At 34.5% G+C, this 19,986-nt stretch overlaps 1 protein-coding gene across 1 annotated transcript; it reads left to right on the forward strand.

Annotated features, from left to right (window-relative positions):
- The first annotated feature begins 8,635 nt into the window (after positions 1–8,635).
- Positions 8,636–19,096, forward strand: LOC306872344 (uncharacterized protein). The gene is made up of 8 exons (XM_079420852.1): positions 8,636–8,688; positions 9,142–9,213; positions 9,456–9,632; positions 9,862–10,038; positions 10,214–10,298; positions 13,921–14,027; positions 17,563–17,755; positions 18,732–19,096. Exons 1-8 carry the CDS (start codon positions 8,647–8,649, stop codon positions 18,836–18,838), a joined length of 960 nt encoding a protein of 319 aa, XP_079276978.1. The 5' UTR covers positions 8,636–8,646; the 3' UTR covers positions 18,839–19,096.
- The last annotated feature ends 890 nt before the right edge of the window (positions 19,097–19,986 follow it).

Here is a 19,986-nt window from a genome sequence, read left to right on the forward strand (position 1 = left end):
ACAGTTCCTGACACAATTCTTCCAGTCATAAAGCATAATCTGAGACCACACCAGCCAAAGTCTGTGTTTGTTTTAAAGGGCAGTTCTGACGTCACGAATTGAGACTCATATTTGACTTGCTTATAACCCCTTCCATAAAACTGGCAATAAATATGCAGTTTCTACAACAAAGACTGTTGAATATTGGCTCACGTTTTGGGGTCGCCATTCTAAAGTTTCCACTAACTTCTATTACACTGGTGTGTAACCTGTTCCTTCTTATTAGTGAGGTTGAAGTAGAAGATCAGCTGACCTGCTTGAGGTGGGTACACTGCCTGCTGTCCAGGGTAGTTTATGCCATCCATCTGAGGACCAGAATAAGAAGGTGGTCTGTAGTCTTTCTCCATTTACCTGTGAATGCGAATACATGAAGATGAGGAGTCAGAAAATACGTTTCTTTATATTTGTCATGTCATATTCTCTCCTTCCTAATCTTGTTCCAGTAATTTTCCTATCGCTACAGTACATGCCACAAACAGCACACACTGTATATCGTCATGATAGCATTGACTTATCAATGCAAAGCTCAATAACATATCCCTTTATGTATTTGATATAACAAAAGCACAACTTTTACTTTAATTAAAAAATGTGTACACAACACATACCTGTGAGTCCCTGTATGCATTTGCGTTGCTTCTCCTCTGAATACACAGCAGAATCTGGATGTCTGTGAGAGAGAGTGAGAGGGCGTGGATCACTACCTTTATGAGGCAAATGTGGGCATAAAATTAAAGGGAGCGTTAACGGTGACACTTACTGCATAGAGAGGGTCATCTTGAACTGGCTAAAACACATGGGTTTTGATTACCCTGCCTGTTTTGCGACACAAAGAAAGCATCATTATCAGTTTAACCAAGTTATTTTTCCACTTGTTTATACACTTGCTGGAAATTTTGGCTGATCAGAAGACAGACATGTGATTCCGATGGCACGGTCCACCAGCATGTTACATAATTGGCCCTAAATCCTAAATGATCACTCAGGAGGGTCTAACTAGATGGCAACCAATTGTTGTTTTTTTGGCTATTGGTAAATTTGTGAAGATTCTGAACGCTTGTTTGATTTTCTTCTTATAGTAACTTCTTCTTATAGTTTGATGAATGCAGTCGACACAATTACGTGTAATTTTCATTAAATTTTTTGACTTGTCTTCATGCCATGCAGTGAAAAGGTCCATATGATGTCACTTCCTGTGTCATGATTTAAGCAATGTTACATTTTATGTAGGGAAACGTTACACAGCAACAAGAATGCATGCAAAATATTACGCTTGGTTGTTGAAAATTAAAAAAACTAAATCTGACATGTCTCCTTGTTTTTTATGTTAATTTTATGTTTAAATTTGAATAAATAGCCTGTTTGTGTAAAGTACAATATGCAGATTATAAACCACTTTATCATGCTTGATTTTAATGGTTTGATTCTTTTCTGATTATATTTGAAGTGTTCATACACTGTTTATTTATAATCTGTAACCAGATTTTATACAGTCGAGTTTCTCTCTTTCACTTCTTATGGGTGATATGCACACACTGTAAATGCTTCATTATTTGCTCTGTCAGTTGTACTCATTGCTCGTAAAACATTAATGTGATAGTCCACCATGGGAGGAAGTCTCCATTAACCCAGTGAAACAGATGAGAGCTGACCGATTCTACATTAATTCATCACCTCAATTTGAATCCAGCGTTTCCTGGAATTAGTCAGTCATTAACCATGGAAACAACATGATGTCAATTAAAATCATGCTAGAAAGAGGAAGCACCTGACTGTATAAAAACACAGAGCAAACAACTTCACTGCCCTTGTGAAAAAGAAGTGCACTTAAGTATACTTTTATAAAGTGTACTTATTTCAGAAATAACATACTTTAAAAGAACACACATAAGTACACATTAAATATGTTATTTTCGACGCTTAAATACATTGTATTTGTAATTAACTTCAAATGTATCACATTTTAAAATGATATTAAATGCTATAAGTTGAACTTTTGAGTGATTTTTTTTTAAACCACTTAAGTGGTACTTTTTAGTACATCTTTACATGTACTTTCATAATTGTTTATAGTGTCTTTAAAATATGGTTAAAGTGTACTACTAATGTACTAACAAGCAATTATTGTTAACTAAAATATACTTTAATGTCAGTTAACAATAGACTTAAGCATGTTATATATTTTTGACCACCTAAATGCATGTTATTTGTAATTGATTGCAAATATATTTCAGTTTAAAATTACATTAAATGCAATTAGTTGAACTTTTGAGTGATATTTTTTAACCACTTAAGTGGGACTTTAGTATATTTTATATGTACCTTGAAATATGGTAAATCCCAGGTGAAAATAAAGTGTACTTGAGTGCACTAAAAAAATACTTAAATACAAGAAAGTACATTTGTAGTACATTCTTATTTTTTGTACTAAAGAAAACTGTAAAAATTATACACTATAAATACACTAATTAAAAGTATATTTTTACTTAAGTAGTACTTAAGTGTAATTGAAAAAGTATACTAAATACCATTGATATTTTAAATGTATTTTTAGTGCATAGAAATAAGATATACTATTGAAAAAATACACAGAATAGTTTTATTAGTGTATTTCTTACAAGTACGTTTTTAATGCATTAAAAATAGTTCATTGTTAGTGCACTTTTAGATAGCTATCAAAAGTTTAAATTAAATAGATTTTACTTAAAATATATTCAAAATGTAATAGTCAAAAATTTAATTTTCCCAAATGTGCTATTTAAGTACACTTTATAAAAATATACTAAATATGACTAATTCTTAAATTGATTTTAAGTGTATTCACATAAGGCACACTATATTCAGAAGTAAAAAGAGTGCAAGGATCACTTTACATTAAATTTTAGTGGATTTTATATGGTAAAAATAAGGTGTACTTGAGTGCATTAAAAACACTTAAATACAAGTACATTTGTAGTACATTCTTATTTTTTTGTGCTAAATAAAACTCTTTTTACACTAAAATTATACACTATAAATACACTAATTAAAAGTATGTTTTTATTTTAGTAGTACTTAAGTGTAATTGCAAAAGTATACTAAATAACATTGATATTTTAAATGTATTTTTAGTACATAGAAATAAGATATACTATTTAGTGTATTTCTTACAAGTACATTTTTAATGCATTAAAAATAGTTCATTGATAGTGCACTTTTAGATAGCTATCATAAGTTTAAATTAAATTGATTTCACCAGAAATATGTTAGAAATGTATTCACAAATGTGCTATTTAAGTACATTCTATATAAATACACTAAATAGCACTAACACTTAAATTTATATTAGAATATATTAGCAATGTAATAGTTTCAATTAACTGTGCTACTTAAGTATACTTAAATGCACTAAATCTTAAATTGATTTTAAGTCAAATATAGTACACATATTCAGAAGTGTTTTGCATTAAAAAAGCATGCAGCGATCACTTTACATAAAGTTTTAGCAGATTTAATATCACTAAGTTATATTTGGATTTTCATGAAAAAAACAGTAGATATAACCTTGTAGGTGCTTAGGCTATACTATAAATGCACTAGTATCACATTAAGCATGTTACATAAAAGTGTGCTTTTGCAATACAAAATGACTATATGTTCTCCACATTTATTGTCATTAAAAAGAAAACAGATATTTGAATAATTGACTCATTTCACAGTAATCAAAAATAAATCACTTAACACTGCAAAGTCTGTGAGTTAATATTTAGGACAGGCATGACAACTGTATTTTTCTAACTGTTTGCTTTGTATTGCATAACAATAAAAAAACTTGCAGGCCTGGAGGATAAGTACAGTAGTCTGTAAGTCATCTCACATTCATAGTAATGTGTAATCAGTTCATATTTAATCTCTCTCTATATTATTTGGGAGTGGAATAACATAGTTTTTGGCTCTTGCTTCTATCAAAACACATTTTCTGTAGAACAGATCAGTGGGAACCGCACATACATTGTTGGACAGCAACACCTCAGAAACAAAAGTTGAAGTAATGTTTAGCTCACTGTCCCTGCAGAGCAGTTTACCGGTATTCTTGAGCTCCCTAACCAATACACAGTGCATTGATACATGGTGTAATCTGAATACTAACATGCTAAGAATTCTGCACAGTCGTCCATCCAGTAATTCTACTGTTGAGTTTATCCTTTTTTTAAGGTTTCTGTAACTGCTTGAATGGTACAGTATTCCTTTTACGATGAAACGATGATAAAATACACATTGACTGACTGTAACACCCAGCAAGTTTTTGATAGCAGATGATTGGGATGGTGATAGTTTACCATGACAGGGTTTGCCAAAAACCCTGACATTTTCATTGAGGCTGGCTGAATTACAAGAATGTAAGTGGCTGCTTAGTAAACCAGAAAAAATCTTTTTAACACCATCATTTGCATCTGCCATCACCTTTTCAGCTTTCTGCGTTAGACTCCTCCAGCAAAGAAACCTTCTAACAATTTGTTCAGGAACATGGGTAGTTCCATGGAAGTACTTTAACAGAGTGCCATTAAATGATTCAAAGGAAAAGGTTGATGTGGCCCACAGAGGCCCCCAGTTCCTAACACTTGTTGTAATGTGTGTCAGTAGATGAACATTGAAAGTCATATTTGCTGCTCCATATAACTTCTCAAACTGCAAAGTGAACTTTCTGAGAGCTCTTTCTGCTACATCAATATCACAGCGTTTCACTTTTTCTCCCAACAGAATGTGCATAGCAAACACAAACAGAAAAAGGTGGTTCCAGAATTTCCTCAGTAAAACCCCATTCAGAAGAGGCAGAGCATAGAATAAGAGGAACGACCTCCACTCTGATGCCTTCCAGTACTTTCTGTCTGCCACAGATCGTGGTACTCTGATTATCTCAACAGGTGGTTTGATTGTAACTAGCTCTTTGTCTAGAAGGTCTGATTTTGTTCCTATGTACCACTCTTGTTCATGATTTCTGGAGTCAAACCACAGATTAGCTAGTTGCCTTGTAACCCCAAGGCAGACAGAGTGTTGATACTCTGGAACAAATCCATTTATCATTTGAAAGTTTTCAAGTTTCATTAAAGGTGAAGGTCCTTTTACTCCCATTACAGTTTTCTCAAGTGTTGCGGCCAATGCGTGATCAAAGTGCTCTACTTCAGTTCTAAGTTTTGGCACAGGGGTTTTATGTGTGTAGGGACCTCCCCCAACATGGTAACAGAAGTCACACCCATAAAAACCATTGAACTGTTTAGTGTTCCTTAGAAGTGGGCGGGCGACTGAATCAGAACTACATATGAGAGCAAAAACTTTGGAAGTGTGCTCTACGTTTGCTGAATCTTTCCATTTTATTCCATCTTTCTGTAGAATTGACAGTTCATCTACGAATGGCCTCAAAAATGTGAGCATGTAGGGCTTTTTTTCCCCAAACCAAAGACATGGAAGACAGATATTTGCCTTGCGTTCTCTAGGCTCAAGCTCTATAACTTGGCACTGTATGGGCCAGATCTGGTACTTGGAGCTCCTGAATAGTGGGATTCCATCACAGTTCCAAATTAAAGATATGTCATCCTCACCCATTGCACCAGATTCCTTAAGTTTCTGATACTCTTCACCACATTGGATGTCTGAAATTGTATCTGAAATCAGCCAATCTTTTTGAAAAATTGTTTGTTTTTCCTCAAGCAATGTTTGGATCTGTGAGGCCAAACTAAGAACCAGGAAAAAGCATCCACTTTTAAGAGAGCTATCTGAATCAGTTACTGTGTGACAAATGTCACACTGTAGCTCACCAGTATTTTTCCCTAAGTAGTTTTCACATGTTGAACAGTAGAAATGGGGTTCATAATTTCCATAATGACCATAAGCTTTTCGGAAAAGATATGTGGTCACTGGTACCATGCCTGGAAAATGCTCATTGAAAATTGTCAGTAGATGGTCCAGTGAAACAGCTGTAAGATTGTGCCTTAGTACAAAGGACATAAGCAACAGTAAACTTTGTCCTTTTGTCAGAGGTGCGCCGGGATACACGGGATCATCTCCATCTGTCAATGGGCCTGCCTGTGATAACAATCATAATATTAATTATTGTAAAAAGTAACCTATAGCAAAAGACACATGGTGTAAAGAGAAAACATACAATAATACAAGCTACTAACCTTTTCGTTTGGCTCATGCTGGTCAGCAGTTGGAACAGACATGTTCTCTTCTGGTTGTGTCCAGGAAATGTCCTGCCATACATAAAAAAAACATAGATAACTGCTTTTACTTTGGTGTTTTTTTATAATGGTTTACGATTGTTAATTTACAATACATAATCTTAATAATAATAATTATTGTAAAAAGTAACCTGTAGTAAAAGACACATGGTGTAAAGAGAAAACATACAATAATACAAGCTACTAACCTTTTCGTTTGCCTCATGCTGGTTAGCAGTTGGAACAGACATGTTCTCTTCTGGCTGTGTCCAGGATATGTCCTGCCATACATAAAAAAACATAAATAACTGCTTTTACTTTGGTGTTTTTTATAATGGTTTGAGACTGTTAACTTACAATACGCAACCAGACAGAATTTGAGTAGTTTTGCGATGAATAATGGGATGTCTTTGTCCACTGACGAAACATACCCAGATACACAAATCTGACTGGGTGTTTTGAATAAATTTATATTATTTGGTTGACATACTTTAATATATACATAGAAAGGAATATTGAAGCTCTTCATTAAAAAAAAAAACAATTAACTGAAATGTGTTTGTTAAACTGTATCTGCATTGCAGTGAAGATCCATCAAATTACATCAAGACAAAAAAAGTCACAAATGTTTTGCATAAACACTATCAAATAATGTGTGTTATAGCCATTAACTGCTGAACATGTGGAAGTTATTCACCTTGTAAAGTTATGTCTACTGGTCTACTAATGAATTTGAATTGGCATAAACCTGTCATGAATGGATAATGCAACTGTAGAGTGTTTACTCCAAAGTATTTATAATTTGGTGACTTATGTCTAAGCTGGTGTTGACAGTAACTTCTTTATTTGAAGTTTTATTAATATAAATTGGCCAATGTTCACATTAATTATTACCTGTAATTCTGTTAGCATTTGTATATCCTGTTGGTCCCCACTTATGTGAGTCCAAGGGCTGCCTTGGTCTGACGTGGAGGGTAATTCCATCACTTGGACTGAGTGGGACTGTCTCCAGGCTGCCTCACTGTCAGGCTGTAATGAGCCATACAACAGCCAGTGGGCATTAGGAGACATGGGTGGGTGTATTACAAGCAATTGTCTTTATCACATACACATACAGGACAACATGAAAAAATTAAGCCTATCCCTAATTTACTTCCATTGTAGATCAGTGATAATAATGCAACAAACAAGCATTAAGTTTAAAAATGTTAAACTTTTAACATTTCAATCTGCAGACATTTTACCTCTGAGGATTTGTTGTTTTGTGTGTCCTGCTCATGCTGTAGTCCTGCTCTCTGACTGCTTGCACTTTCTGTGAGAGGTCCTTCATGAGGAGCATTCTGGGACAGCTAGATTATGCCACTATAGTTAGTGTAATGATGACAAACACAATTCTGTATGAATAACTATTTGAATATGTACAAACTAAAACTCAGGCTGCTGTTATAAGATAATTTAGCAATCTTAAATTGCACATTTAGCAGGCCAGTTGTAGGGAAACTGCAGGGAGCTCAGAGTTTGAGCCTCATGACTGCTCTCACTTCTAGAATGCACTCCCATGCCAATATTGGGCAATTTAATTTGGCTTAGGCTACACTATGCCAACGTTTGAAGAACAAACAAAGATTTCAATTGTGATTTATTGATTCTGGCTGGATTATAGATTAATAGAAAAGTCACCAGGACAAATATGGGAAAACCTCAAGGGATGATGATTTGTCATAGGAACGAACATAATCACAAAACTGATGCAGTCTAATAGGCTAACGTCACAGTTTAGCACACACATTACCGCCCTCCCTAGTTAATATTCTAAAATGAATCACTGATAAACGTATGTCCATAGTGCTAACTGTTTTTGTAAAATGACATAATGTAGCATACCTCTTTTAAGACTCGTCTCTTTTCTTTGTGGGAGGATGGGCAATTGAGATAGTTCTTGTAACTCCCTCGGCACTTTAAAGAATTCTGTAATAAACAAAGCACTGTTATGCCTTAATAATAACAATAATAATAATAATAATAATACGTTGACGTTAAGCCTAGCAGGAAAAAAAATTACCTCAGATTCTGTTATCCGTCGATATTTCGTGGCCTTTGATGGTTGGCTCGAATCATCAAGTACATATTCTTTATATCTTCTTTTGTGCGCCATCATTGCATATCTGGTTGATCACGATTCTCAAATATATTTTATGCTTTTAAAAAACTGCCACACACAATTCACCATTGAATAGTTTTTGACACTCTGACCGGGCTTTATCCTCAAATCAAATGGTGTTTTTTCTGTTTTTTTTTTTCAAAATAATTTTCCGTAGCCAATCAGACGTCTCTAACGATTTCGGCCAATCACAACCACTATTTATTGGGCCACAGTCCGTTACATTGGCGCGAAATGTCAGAGAAGATGGCGAACTTCAAGGCAGCAGGAGTTAGCGCTCCACCAAGAGTAAGTATAACTTGTTGAATTTGATAACATGCATGAACTATTAATGATTAAATGCAGTTTAGTGCTGACGTTTGTTCAGTAAGTTGGATAAATACTTAATCCATCTTCAGTAACTTTTAAAAGTTTAACTTATAACATGAGAGTCAAAATGAGTGTGCTGCCGGTGGCTTAACTACAAGATGCTGCTGCCAGCTAACTTTATACAACATGACATTAAAATATATAATATCCCCTTGTCTGTCTTGCAATGACACAGAAACGTTTCAGAACGTGGCCCCTCCTTGATGCCATGATTGACAGGGAGGGGTCGTAATCGGCAAGGAATGCTTTTTACATTTGAATTTTTAAAGTACAATCGCGGGTTTTTTTTCTAAAATGCGAACTCAAGTGTTTTGTTGGCAAGTGAAAATGTATTTAAGAATGCCGTGTAATGTGTTTTTGTCTTTGCTCCAGAAGAAAAAACATTTAGAAAGTTCTGACGACGAAACAGACATTGAGATGAAGCGACAATATGACAAAGCAAAAGTAAGTATTTACCGTAATATTGCGCAACAAATTATTATTTTTAAATATAATTGCCGTAGTGTTGATGATTTTGCAGTCATACGATGAAATGCCCTCTTAATGATTATTACAGAGATATTACAAATTGGAAGATGTATGGTATTGTTTAAATGTCAGTAGTTTGTACACTTAACGTACAGATGTCCTGTTGACCCTTCGCTGTTTTGTACATTGTATATAACTGAGTTTTTAATTTGGTTCAGAGACAAAAAAAGCTTGCAAAGGAGAGGATCCTCACTCAGCTGAAGGATACACTGAGGAAACCACTCCACTCCACTCCATGCAGAACCAATCCATTACATAGTGAGGAGGAAGTTCAAGCCGAAACGTTGGACACAAATGTGGATTTGTTCGATTACCCAGAGAATTCTCAAACAACCGTATGTCGTTTCAAACCCTAAGCAAGGAACAAAAACTTTTGGACTGCGTAATAGTCACCTAATGTTTTTTTAAGAGTAATGTTTAAGCAGATACTACAAATTAGAAGATGTATGGTATTGTTTAAACGTCAGTTGTTTATAGACTTCATATACCGATGTCCTGTTGGCCCTTCGCTGTTTTGTATGTTGTATATAACAGAGTTTTTATTTCTTGTTGACTTCGGTTCAGAGACAAAAAAAGCTTGCAAAGGAGAGGGTCCTCACTCAGCTGAAGGATACACTGAGGAAACCACTCCACTCTGCTCCACGCAGAACCAATCCATTACATAGTGAGGAGGAAGTTCAAGCCGAAACCGTGGACACAAATGTGGATTTGTTCGATTACCCAGAGAATTCTCAAACAACCGTATGTTGTTTCAGACCATACACAAAACAACAAAAACATTTGGACTGTGTTATAGTTATTCTAATGTATTTTTAAGCATAATCTTTCAGCAGGTTCTCCAAAGCGTTTTTTGCAAGTAGAACATTACCATGCAAATCCTTTTTATTTGAAAATGTATTTATTGTTTTAAATATAGGACACCTCAGGGGCTACTGAGGCAAGTGGAGAGAGCGTGGAACGGCCATTATGTGTCAGTGGTCAAGTGGTGAAAGCTTTGAAAGGTACAGTATAAAATACCTGAAATGAGTTCTGCTACGGGAGGCTATGTGGATAATTCTGTCTTATATACTATACAGGTCCTTTTCAAAAAATTAGCATATTGTGATAAAGTTCATTATTTTCTGTAATGTACTGATAAACATTAGACTTTCATATATTTTATATTCATTACAACACAACTGAAGTAGTTCAAGCCTTTTATTGTTTTAATATTGATGATTTTGGCATACAGCTCATGAAAACCCAAAATTCCTATCTCAAAAAATTAGCATATTTCATCCGACCAATAAAAGAAAAGTGTTTTTAATACAAAAAAGTCAACCTTCAAATAATTATGTTCAGTTATGCACTCAATACTTGGTCGTGAATCCTTTTGCAGAAATGACTGCTTCAGTGCGGCGTGGCATGGAGGCAATCAGCCTGTGGCACTGCTGAGGTGTTATGGAGGCCCAGGATGCTTCGCTAGCGGCCTTAAGCTCATCCAGAGTGTTGGGTCTTGCGTCTCTCAACTTTCTCTTCACAATATCCCACAGATTCTCTATGGGGTTCAGGTCAGGAGAGTTGGCAGGCCAATTGAGCACAGTAATACCATGGTCAGTAAACCATTTACCAGTGGTTTTGGCACTGTGAGCAGGTGCCAGGTCGTGCTGAAAAATTAAATCTTCATCTCCATAAAGCTTTTCAGCAGATGGAAGCATGAAGTGCTCCAAAATCTCCTGATAGCTAGCTGCATTGACCCTGCCCTTGATAAAACACAGTGGACCAACACCAGCATCACTGACTGTGGGTACTTGACACTGGACTTCAGGCATTTTGGCATTTCCCTCTCCCCAGTCTTCCTCCAGACTCTGGCACCTTGATTTCCGAATGACATGCAAAATTTGCTTTCATCCGAAAAAGTACTTTGGACCACTGAGCAACAGTCCAGTGCTGCTTCTCTGTAGTCCAGGTCAGGCGCTTCTGCCGCTGTTTCTGGTTCAAAAGTGGCTTGACCTGGGGAATGCGGCACCTGTAGCCCATTTCCTGCACACGCCTGTACACGGTGGCTCTGGATGTTTCTACTCCAGACTCAGTCCACTGCTTCCGCAGGTCCCCCAAGGTCTGGAATCGGTCCTTCTCCACAATCTTCCTCAGGGTCCGGTCACCTCTTCTCGTTGTGCTGCGTTTTCTGCCACACTTTTTCCTTCCCACAGACTTCCCACTGAGGTGCCTTGATACAGCACTCTGGGAACAGCCTATTCGTTCAGAAATTTCTTTCTGTGTCTTACCCTCTTGCTTGAGGGTGTCAATGATGGCCTTCTGGACAGCAGTCAGGTCGGCAGTCTTACCCATGATTGCGGTTTTGAGTAATGAACCAGGCTGGGAGTTTTTAAAAGCCTCAGGAATCTTTTGCAGGTGTTTAGAGTTAATTAGTTGATTCAGATGATTAGGTTAATAGCTCGTTTAGAGAACCTTTTCATGATATGCTAATTTTTTGAGATAGGAATTTTGGGTTTTCATGAGCTGTATGCCAAAATCATCAATATTAAAACAATAAAAGGCTTGAACTACTTCAGTTGTGTTGTAATGAATCTAAAATATATGAAAGTCTAATGTTTATCAGTACATTACAGAAAATAATGAACTTTATCACAATATGCAAATTTTTTGAAAAGGACCTGTATATACAATATTACATTTGTGATTGTAATCTTCTATTGACTTGCTTTGTATTTAAAGCAGTGTGTAAAAAGTGGTGGTACTGTATTTCAGTTTTATACAGGGAACGATTCTGAGCATTAGGAATTAATAGGAACAGCAATCTTTGTAAGCATTTTAAGCAGGCACCTTTCTTCATAACTTTTTTGATAGAAATATACTCCTGACACCTCTAGAAGGTTCAACTGTGGCGTTTGGCATCCTGTTCCCACCCCACTTACGATGTGTTTTGACACTTATTACCTGGGGTGGGCATAAGTGGTACACAGGTTCGCATGTGTGACCAAAAGAAAAAATGCGCTGTGTAAATAAGTTCTGCACATTTGCATATTGACATGATTGACAGCTGTTAATGCACAATCACCATTTTAGATCAACAAACTGTACTGTATAATATTTCTATTCAAACTGAAAGCATAAATCTGTCTGCTGTTGTTTTGAAGAATTTAATAATGATAAAAAATTTGAATTTGAATAAAAATTTATGAAAATTCCAATATATTTATATAGATATAGGGATATAGACAGATATATTATTGCTGTCAAATGATTTAATAATATAATCAGGGGCGTCATACACATTATTTTTGAGGGGGCACGGCTGAAGTTGGGGGTGGGGGGATTGGTACTGTATAACTGATATAGTCTTATGTTTTATTTATTTGTAATTTTTTATTCTAAATATTCCCAAATGTGTTAACTATCTGTTAACTCATTCATTATTTCGATTCATAAATGTGTAAGTAAATGCATTTTGCACCCTTACTTACTGTATTTCACATTAGTTGATCTATAATGGGCAAGTACAGTGCTGTGCAGTACACATTCTAATCAGGTAGTGTGATTGTACGAAATATAACAGAATATTATTTGGCAATTTATTTTTTTTCTGTTGTAAGATGCATTCAAAATCCACTTGGCTGAAAAATCTGAGGGGGCTCGTGCTCCCTCAGTTTGTATGGGCATGACGCCTCTAAATATAATAATTATATAATCACTCTTATTAAATTAGTTTTATAGTTATATTTAATGGATAATAATATATGCAGTGCGAGTAACAAACCAAATCTCCAGGTTGTAATATGAGAACCCGGCTAAGAAACTTATGTGCACCCCTGTTTATTACAATTACGCCCTATTTGCACAGGATTAGTATTACCTGGTGACCTCCAGTCATAATTGCCGAGGTTGTCTGTGATCTTAATCCCGTGCGAATCGGCCATGTCTGTAATTTGTAAAGTAAAAATTCCCCCACAAATTACCTACTATATTTTGCCAAACACCGAGGTCCTGTGAAAATACTAGTCCCGTGCGAATCGGCATCTCTATGATTTGGCGGGTCGTATATAATTTTTTAAGGTTTTTGTTTCCCGTGTGCCTTTTTATCCATCTTTCGCAAAGAATGGAGCTGCGTTGGAGTGTTTCATAGTATTTTGGGTGCTGTCATATCGCTACAATTTGCAGAAAGAGAAAACTGAAAAGGTTTAATGTGTCACAAATAAATCAAGCATAAAGCTTGAGATATTATTTTAACCTGGTGACGTAAATGACACAGGGCACGAAACTGTTTTTTTTTTTTTCATCCATCTGATTGGACCATAGAACGGGACTCTCAAAACCTTGACATCCGGGTATCCGGGAGTCAAGTCAGTAAATTCAAGTAAAATCACAGGCTTCGCATATCCCGTGCGAATGCACCACACGAAATTCAGATGTGGGGGGGGGATTTCAAAATCACACATGGTCCCCAGATAATACTAATCCCATGCGAATAGGGCTTTAGAGAAAGCAACATATACTGTACATCTCAAGCTGCAGTTTAGTTTAAGTTGACTGTCAGAATTGGTATGTCCTCACAATCTGTTAGTTGTAGTAAATTTTCAAACTTCAAACTATACAAAATACATTTTCCCTCCCTTTTTGCAGAAATACCCACCTTGGTGCAGTGTGTCAAGGAACTAATATCCTTAATGAACAGAGGGATCGATACAGCAAGCACAAGCTCAGGGTCCTCCAGCTCAGTCCAAGAGATGGTATGTTATTGTCTGTGTTTTGTGAAATACTAATCATTCAACTTTTTTTAAACTTGTATTTTCAGCCTTTTTAATTTGTCAGCAGAACCCTTTTGACTTACATTTTTTACTGAAAGCACCCCTTTCAGTCAACATTTCAATAATTTATTGGCACATTTATCTGTAGGTATTTACATATATGCATTGTTACACATTTCAACAGATAATATTGGTACAGTCAAAAATTTACTTTTCTATTAAGGGGCAGTACTATACATATATATGAAAATATAGGGCCAAAAAAAAATTCAATATTCTAATAGGCTGTACAGACAAAAAAGCGGAGAACCATTTAATTATTTTATTGCTGTCATGCATTAGTGTATCAAAACTCGACATTGGTTGACCCTGCAGTAGGGATGCACCAAAATAAAAATTCTTAGCCAAAGCCGAAGGTTGAACAGGTTTTTATTTTTGGCAGTTTTTCCACCTTGTACAAATGTTTATTTTTTCACCATTGCATAAATTAAAGTTTATTTATTGCCTTATCTATTTTGTCTTGCTTTTTAAAGAACAATATTTTCTTAATACTGATAATTTTTTAACCTTATAGCAGACATTATTCAAAGCAAGCACAACTTAACTTAAAATGAGTAAGTTCGTATAAGAATGAGACCCCTTTCTTGAATCAGGCATGTACTGTATTTTTTTTTTGTACAAATAAGTGCAGCCTTGCTGAGCAGAAGAGACTTATTTTAAAACATTAGAAAATATTTCACATCCCACAGATAGATACAAATCTATTACAGACTTGAACACTTTGTCCAAATGTATTAATATAGCTGTTGTAATTATTGGGTCATTCTTCAATTGGGGTGGCAAATGAGAGGCAGAAATTTTTAAAATGTTTGTTTGCTTTCTTTTAATAAAATTTAATGCTATGCATTTAAAATTAGTTTAATATTATATATCAATTAAAACTGAAGCTTAATAACATTTAGATTTTTAAATAATTTGAATCAAAAACTGGTGAAACAACCACTTATGTCTATGGTGTTACCAATATTTGAAGTAAAATTTCAATTTTGTTCTAAAATGAGCAGGGATATGCAACTTTAGGTAATAATTAATAAATACAAAAATTACTGCAAGGACTCAGTTGCATTGATCATTTAAATTTAATTTTTTCAAAAGAAATGCTTAATTGTTCATCTTGGCCCCTATTTTTGCCAAAGAAGACTTGTTTCGTTTTTTAAAAAATGTGTATATACATAAAAAAGGGCAGGAAAAATGGTCTGTGCTACTTTTATAGTCTTTATTCTAAAATATTACAACCACTTTACAGTCTAAAAACATTAAATTAAATGATCAAATGGCTCTGAAGGAAAGAAATTTCAGATATTTTTTGAAGTAACACCACAGACATAATATTGCATAAACGGTTTAACAATTTAAAGTTTATTGAGCAAAATACTGAAATTCATCATGAGTAGGATTACAAGAACTATCTTCTCTGATAAAAGAACATTTATAGAAAAACTGAATAAAAAAATATTATTAAAACACTACATAAACACTGTTTCTCACAGTGAGTGTTTCACTCTCTCAAAAAAATGTCTGCACAATGGATTGTGCTGCAATCACAATGTGTGATATGTTTCAATAGAGAGATACAATTATATGATTATGGCTGTCCTATGTGTTTTATTAAAAATACAACATTTCTGGTTGTATGTTGTCTGTGGAGTTACTATAGAGTCTGTGGTGTTACCAGGATAGGCAGTAACACCACAGACAGTAACACCACAGACAAATTAGCCTAAATCCAGACTTTTCTAAAATGGAGGCTGTCATCATGATGATTTAAAGATCAGGGGATATTTTGGAGATATGAATAAGTATGTATTTATCAAAATTTTGATTAAAATTGGTAAAATCTGCAAGTTATCAACATAACACCACAGACACCAATAAAGTGCGACACATGAAATTGTGAGGAATTTAGCTAACTTTAAGAAAATTATTAAGAAAGAATGTACTCACCATGCACCCCTCAGATCAACCAGCACCTGCAATGACCTTTACACACAGCAAGTAGTCCAAATAGATCTCCCCCGTTTCTTAAAGGGACGACGTCCATTGATGTAACACCACAGACATGAATTTGGGGGACACTACTTTTTTCTTAAATATTACAAAATATTATTATTATTTTTTAATTTAATATAATTGTACATGTTAAATCAAATCTATATTCACAATATAACCACTTTATTTGTGTTAAAATTTTTATTTTGTTGCAATTACATTCCATGAAACCTCTCTGAGGTATGGCGGGAACATGCATATTTTGTTACAAATGTAATCTCTCAAACTCAATTAAATATGTATTTTAAAACAAAAATGTAATTATTAATAGTGCACAAATTGTGTTTATCCTACAGAATACAAAAATGCAAAAAAAAAAAATATTATTGGTATTTAAAGTTTATTTCAACTGTTTTAAAGTAGAGGGACACCACTTGCCACCACAAATGAAGAATGACCCTATTATTAGTATTTGTTTACCATTTTTATTTATTTATTTTTATAGAGCAACAGTAAAATTACTATAATAACATTTATGAATGTTGATGGAGCTTTTATTTTAGTGGAAAGCCCCAGGAAGTCCTCCATGTTTCTTTTTGTTGTCAGCAGCAGATTTATAAATGATTCTCATTACGAACATGTGAAGATGTTTGTTGCATGTATGATTGTCACATCTATGCCTTGTAAAAATTCTTAAAAGTGTGACTGAGCAACTGAGGAGTAACACTGTATCAGCGCAGAATTTCCTCGCCCTTTGGACCTTAAACCTCGGTGCCGCGAGCTGGTGCAGTGCTATTTTAATACATGCATACATTCAATCATCATACAGTTAACCAACAACAACCACCCTTCCTTTTCTCATCGGAGACATGCGATGCAGAGCTAATCAGTCTCTCGATGCTGGTGCTTGTAATTATTTTTGCACGTTTTTCCAGACAGATGTAAATGCTTCCACACTTCTGACATGTTTACTGCATCTGTGCGTGCCTCTTTTTGATCACATCCCATCAGTGTTTGGTACATTTTATTCAATCTTTGTTTTTGTTTTTTTGGCTATTTCCGGCTGAACAATCTTGGTTGCTGAACATTCAGTGCATACTTGTCAGCATGATGATGGTTAATCATGTTAATAAATCATACAGAAAGTGAGCAAAGAACGTGAGCGTCACTGAAACTCAGTGACTTTAGCTAAATTCCCGTTATAGTCAGTAAAGCTGACTACATAATGCAATAAATCTCCTGCTTACGTTCACATCTGCAGACCTGCCAACCTGTATGCATTTGGCATGGTGGGTACGCATTTTGACCTCAAAGTACGCTCAAAGTAAGCCTATTTGCAAAATGATTGACAGGTATTGTAGCCAGTCTTCAGGCTAGAGATTAATTTTTTTACAGACTGCAGTCTCCCTACCAGAATGTTTGTTTTTGTGTTAATGTGAATTTTTTTTTTTCTTTTCCCTGTACACAGATTTCTCTGGGCAACACGGCTGTCCAAGTCAACAAAACCTGCTTTAGGAGACTGAATCGAAGCAGAATGTCCCTGTTCACACAAGAACTAGCAGTTGCGTTGTTTGGGAGGGAGGTTCTGGGTTCATCCAGCCTCACTGGGAATGGGTCCCAAAAACAGAAGCTGGACCCAGAAAAAATGAATGCACTCGTCGGTTTGTATCAGATTTATATTTCATTATAGTCCTTTTTCTGCAGAAATGTCAAATAGCAGTGTAAAATATGTTTTAAAAAACAATTGACTCAAAGGGTAGCATGTGTCATACTATATGTGCATGCGCCAACTTCAGAGACTGTGAACCTTATTTTATCACAGCAAGAAAACAATACAAACAGCATATCACATTAAAGAGCATTTAATTTAACCAAATCTTAAAGTAAAGTACCGTTATAAATGATTAAATTAAAGGTCTGGGGGAAACGTTACAGTAAACAATTGCTTACATATTTCATGCACTTACATTAGGATTCAATCCTCAATAATTACATCAAATTAAAGTTGTTTAAATAAAGTAATATTTCCAGGCCATAGAGGATTCTTCAAAAATAACCACTGATTATCTTAAGAACGAGTTGTATCCAGCATGATTGAGTAATTTAACTGCATACTGTAGACAAAAACATAGGTTAATCACAATAAACATATTGAAATAATTAAAATAAATTTAAATCAGCTTGATTATTTCTCTGGGAGTAATTGGAGCAGCTTGCTTCTACTCATTCATGACTGGCAGTGCCAGTGCTGACAATCACATCGATCAGTTAATATTAAACATTAAAATGGAGGATGGCATACATGGTAGGGCATCAGTATAAATAAACTATTTCAAATATTGATGTTTATTACTAAGTCCAGCTAAATTACTTTAGCTTTCTTCACAACACTGCCGTCTGTCCACTGACAGTATTGCAGCCATCCTTTACATTACAAATCAGATATGATGACACACAGACTGTGAAAAAGGTCTCTTAGCCAATTTTTGCCTTTATTATCCTTGTTAGAAAATCATTGTGTGTCTATTCTAGCAAGTATTATATCCTATAAGCAGAAGGTGGCTACTATTAATAATTTTGTAGCTATATGGTTCACAAACCAGCCTGGTACTAATGTCTTTTTTTTTTTTTTGGCAGACACTGTGATATCCGAGTTTCCGGGCACGACGCAGTCAGAGGTGAGAGCTGTAATACGGCGAAAATGCAATAACGAAAGTTTTGTGTCGAAAAAAAAACAATGTTAAGTTAATTTTTTGTTGTTGTTGTTGGTTGTTTAGTTTTTTTTGTTTGTTTTTTTCCCTAAGGTTTGTTTGGGAAAGGATTGTAAAATTGAAAAAGAAAAGAAAATCGTGTTTTGTTCATATTTAAGATACGCACTGTATGCTGTAGTTTAATAATTTTATAGTTTAAGCTTGCCACTTGTGTTCTTTTTTTCCCACCTCTACTATAAGGTCTGTTTGGACTTGTGTGTGAATAATGTCTCAAAAATTAAAGTGCTTTTCAAGAAAGAGATGCTGTTTGTTTGTACATTACATACCATGCCTGTGCTGTATTGTATCTGTGGTATATCCTTTTAAACTATGGGTGTTTACATTTACTATTATTTTTATCAAATGTATTACATCTAACTTTAAAATAGTTATTTTATTAAAAGCAACAGCTTCATGAAGTGACTGCACAATGGTGGACAATTTTACCAATATTAATATTTCAACAGTATAATTTTAGCATAAATGAAGCAGAAAATGCTACTGATAACACAGTAATAGTGTACTTGACTACTTTTAAAATACACCATTAACATTTAATTATGTTTTATAAAGGTACTGTTAACATAGTTAAAATATATTTGAAATAAATTATTTACTATATAAAAAATATGTGCACAATACATAAATATGATTTGTATATATTATATATCCTTATAAGTGTATTTAAAAATGCATTAAAGATGGGTTCAATTGTACTAAAAGGGGTAACAAAATAAAAAAAAAACATTAAAGCTGAAATAGTATGTTAAAAAGCATATTTTAGTTCATCTTCAGTGTGTCTCAAAATAGCACAGTTGAGTACACTAAGATGATCTTAAGTTTATCTTAAGAAGTACTAAAGATAAGCTTTTAGTATATAAAGTACAAAATAAGTGCGCGAAAATAGAGCACTTTAAGTACATTATGGAAGTGTACTAAGTGCACTTAAATAAAATGTATTTTAGTGCATTTTTTTTTAACCTAGGAATACATTATAAGTATAGTTTGTATATATTTATTATATATTATTATTATATTTTAAATAATTTATTATTGTATTTAAAATGCATTAAAGATGGTTTCAGTTTTACTAAAAGTGGTAACAAAATACATTTTTTTTAAAATCTGAAATAGTATATTAA

This window comes from Barbus barbus, assembly GCF_936440315.1.
Source record: "Barbus barbus genome assembly, chromosome: 7".
Taxonomy (NCBI): domain Eukaryota; kingdom Metazoa; phylum Chordata; class Actinopteri; order Cypriniformes; family Cyprinidae; genus Barbus; species Barbus barbus.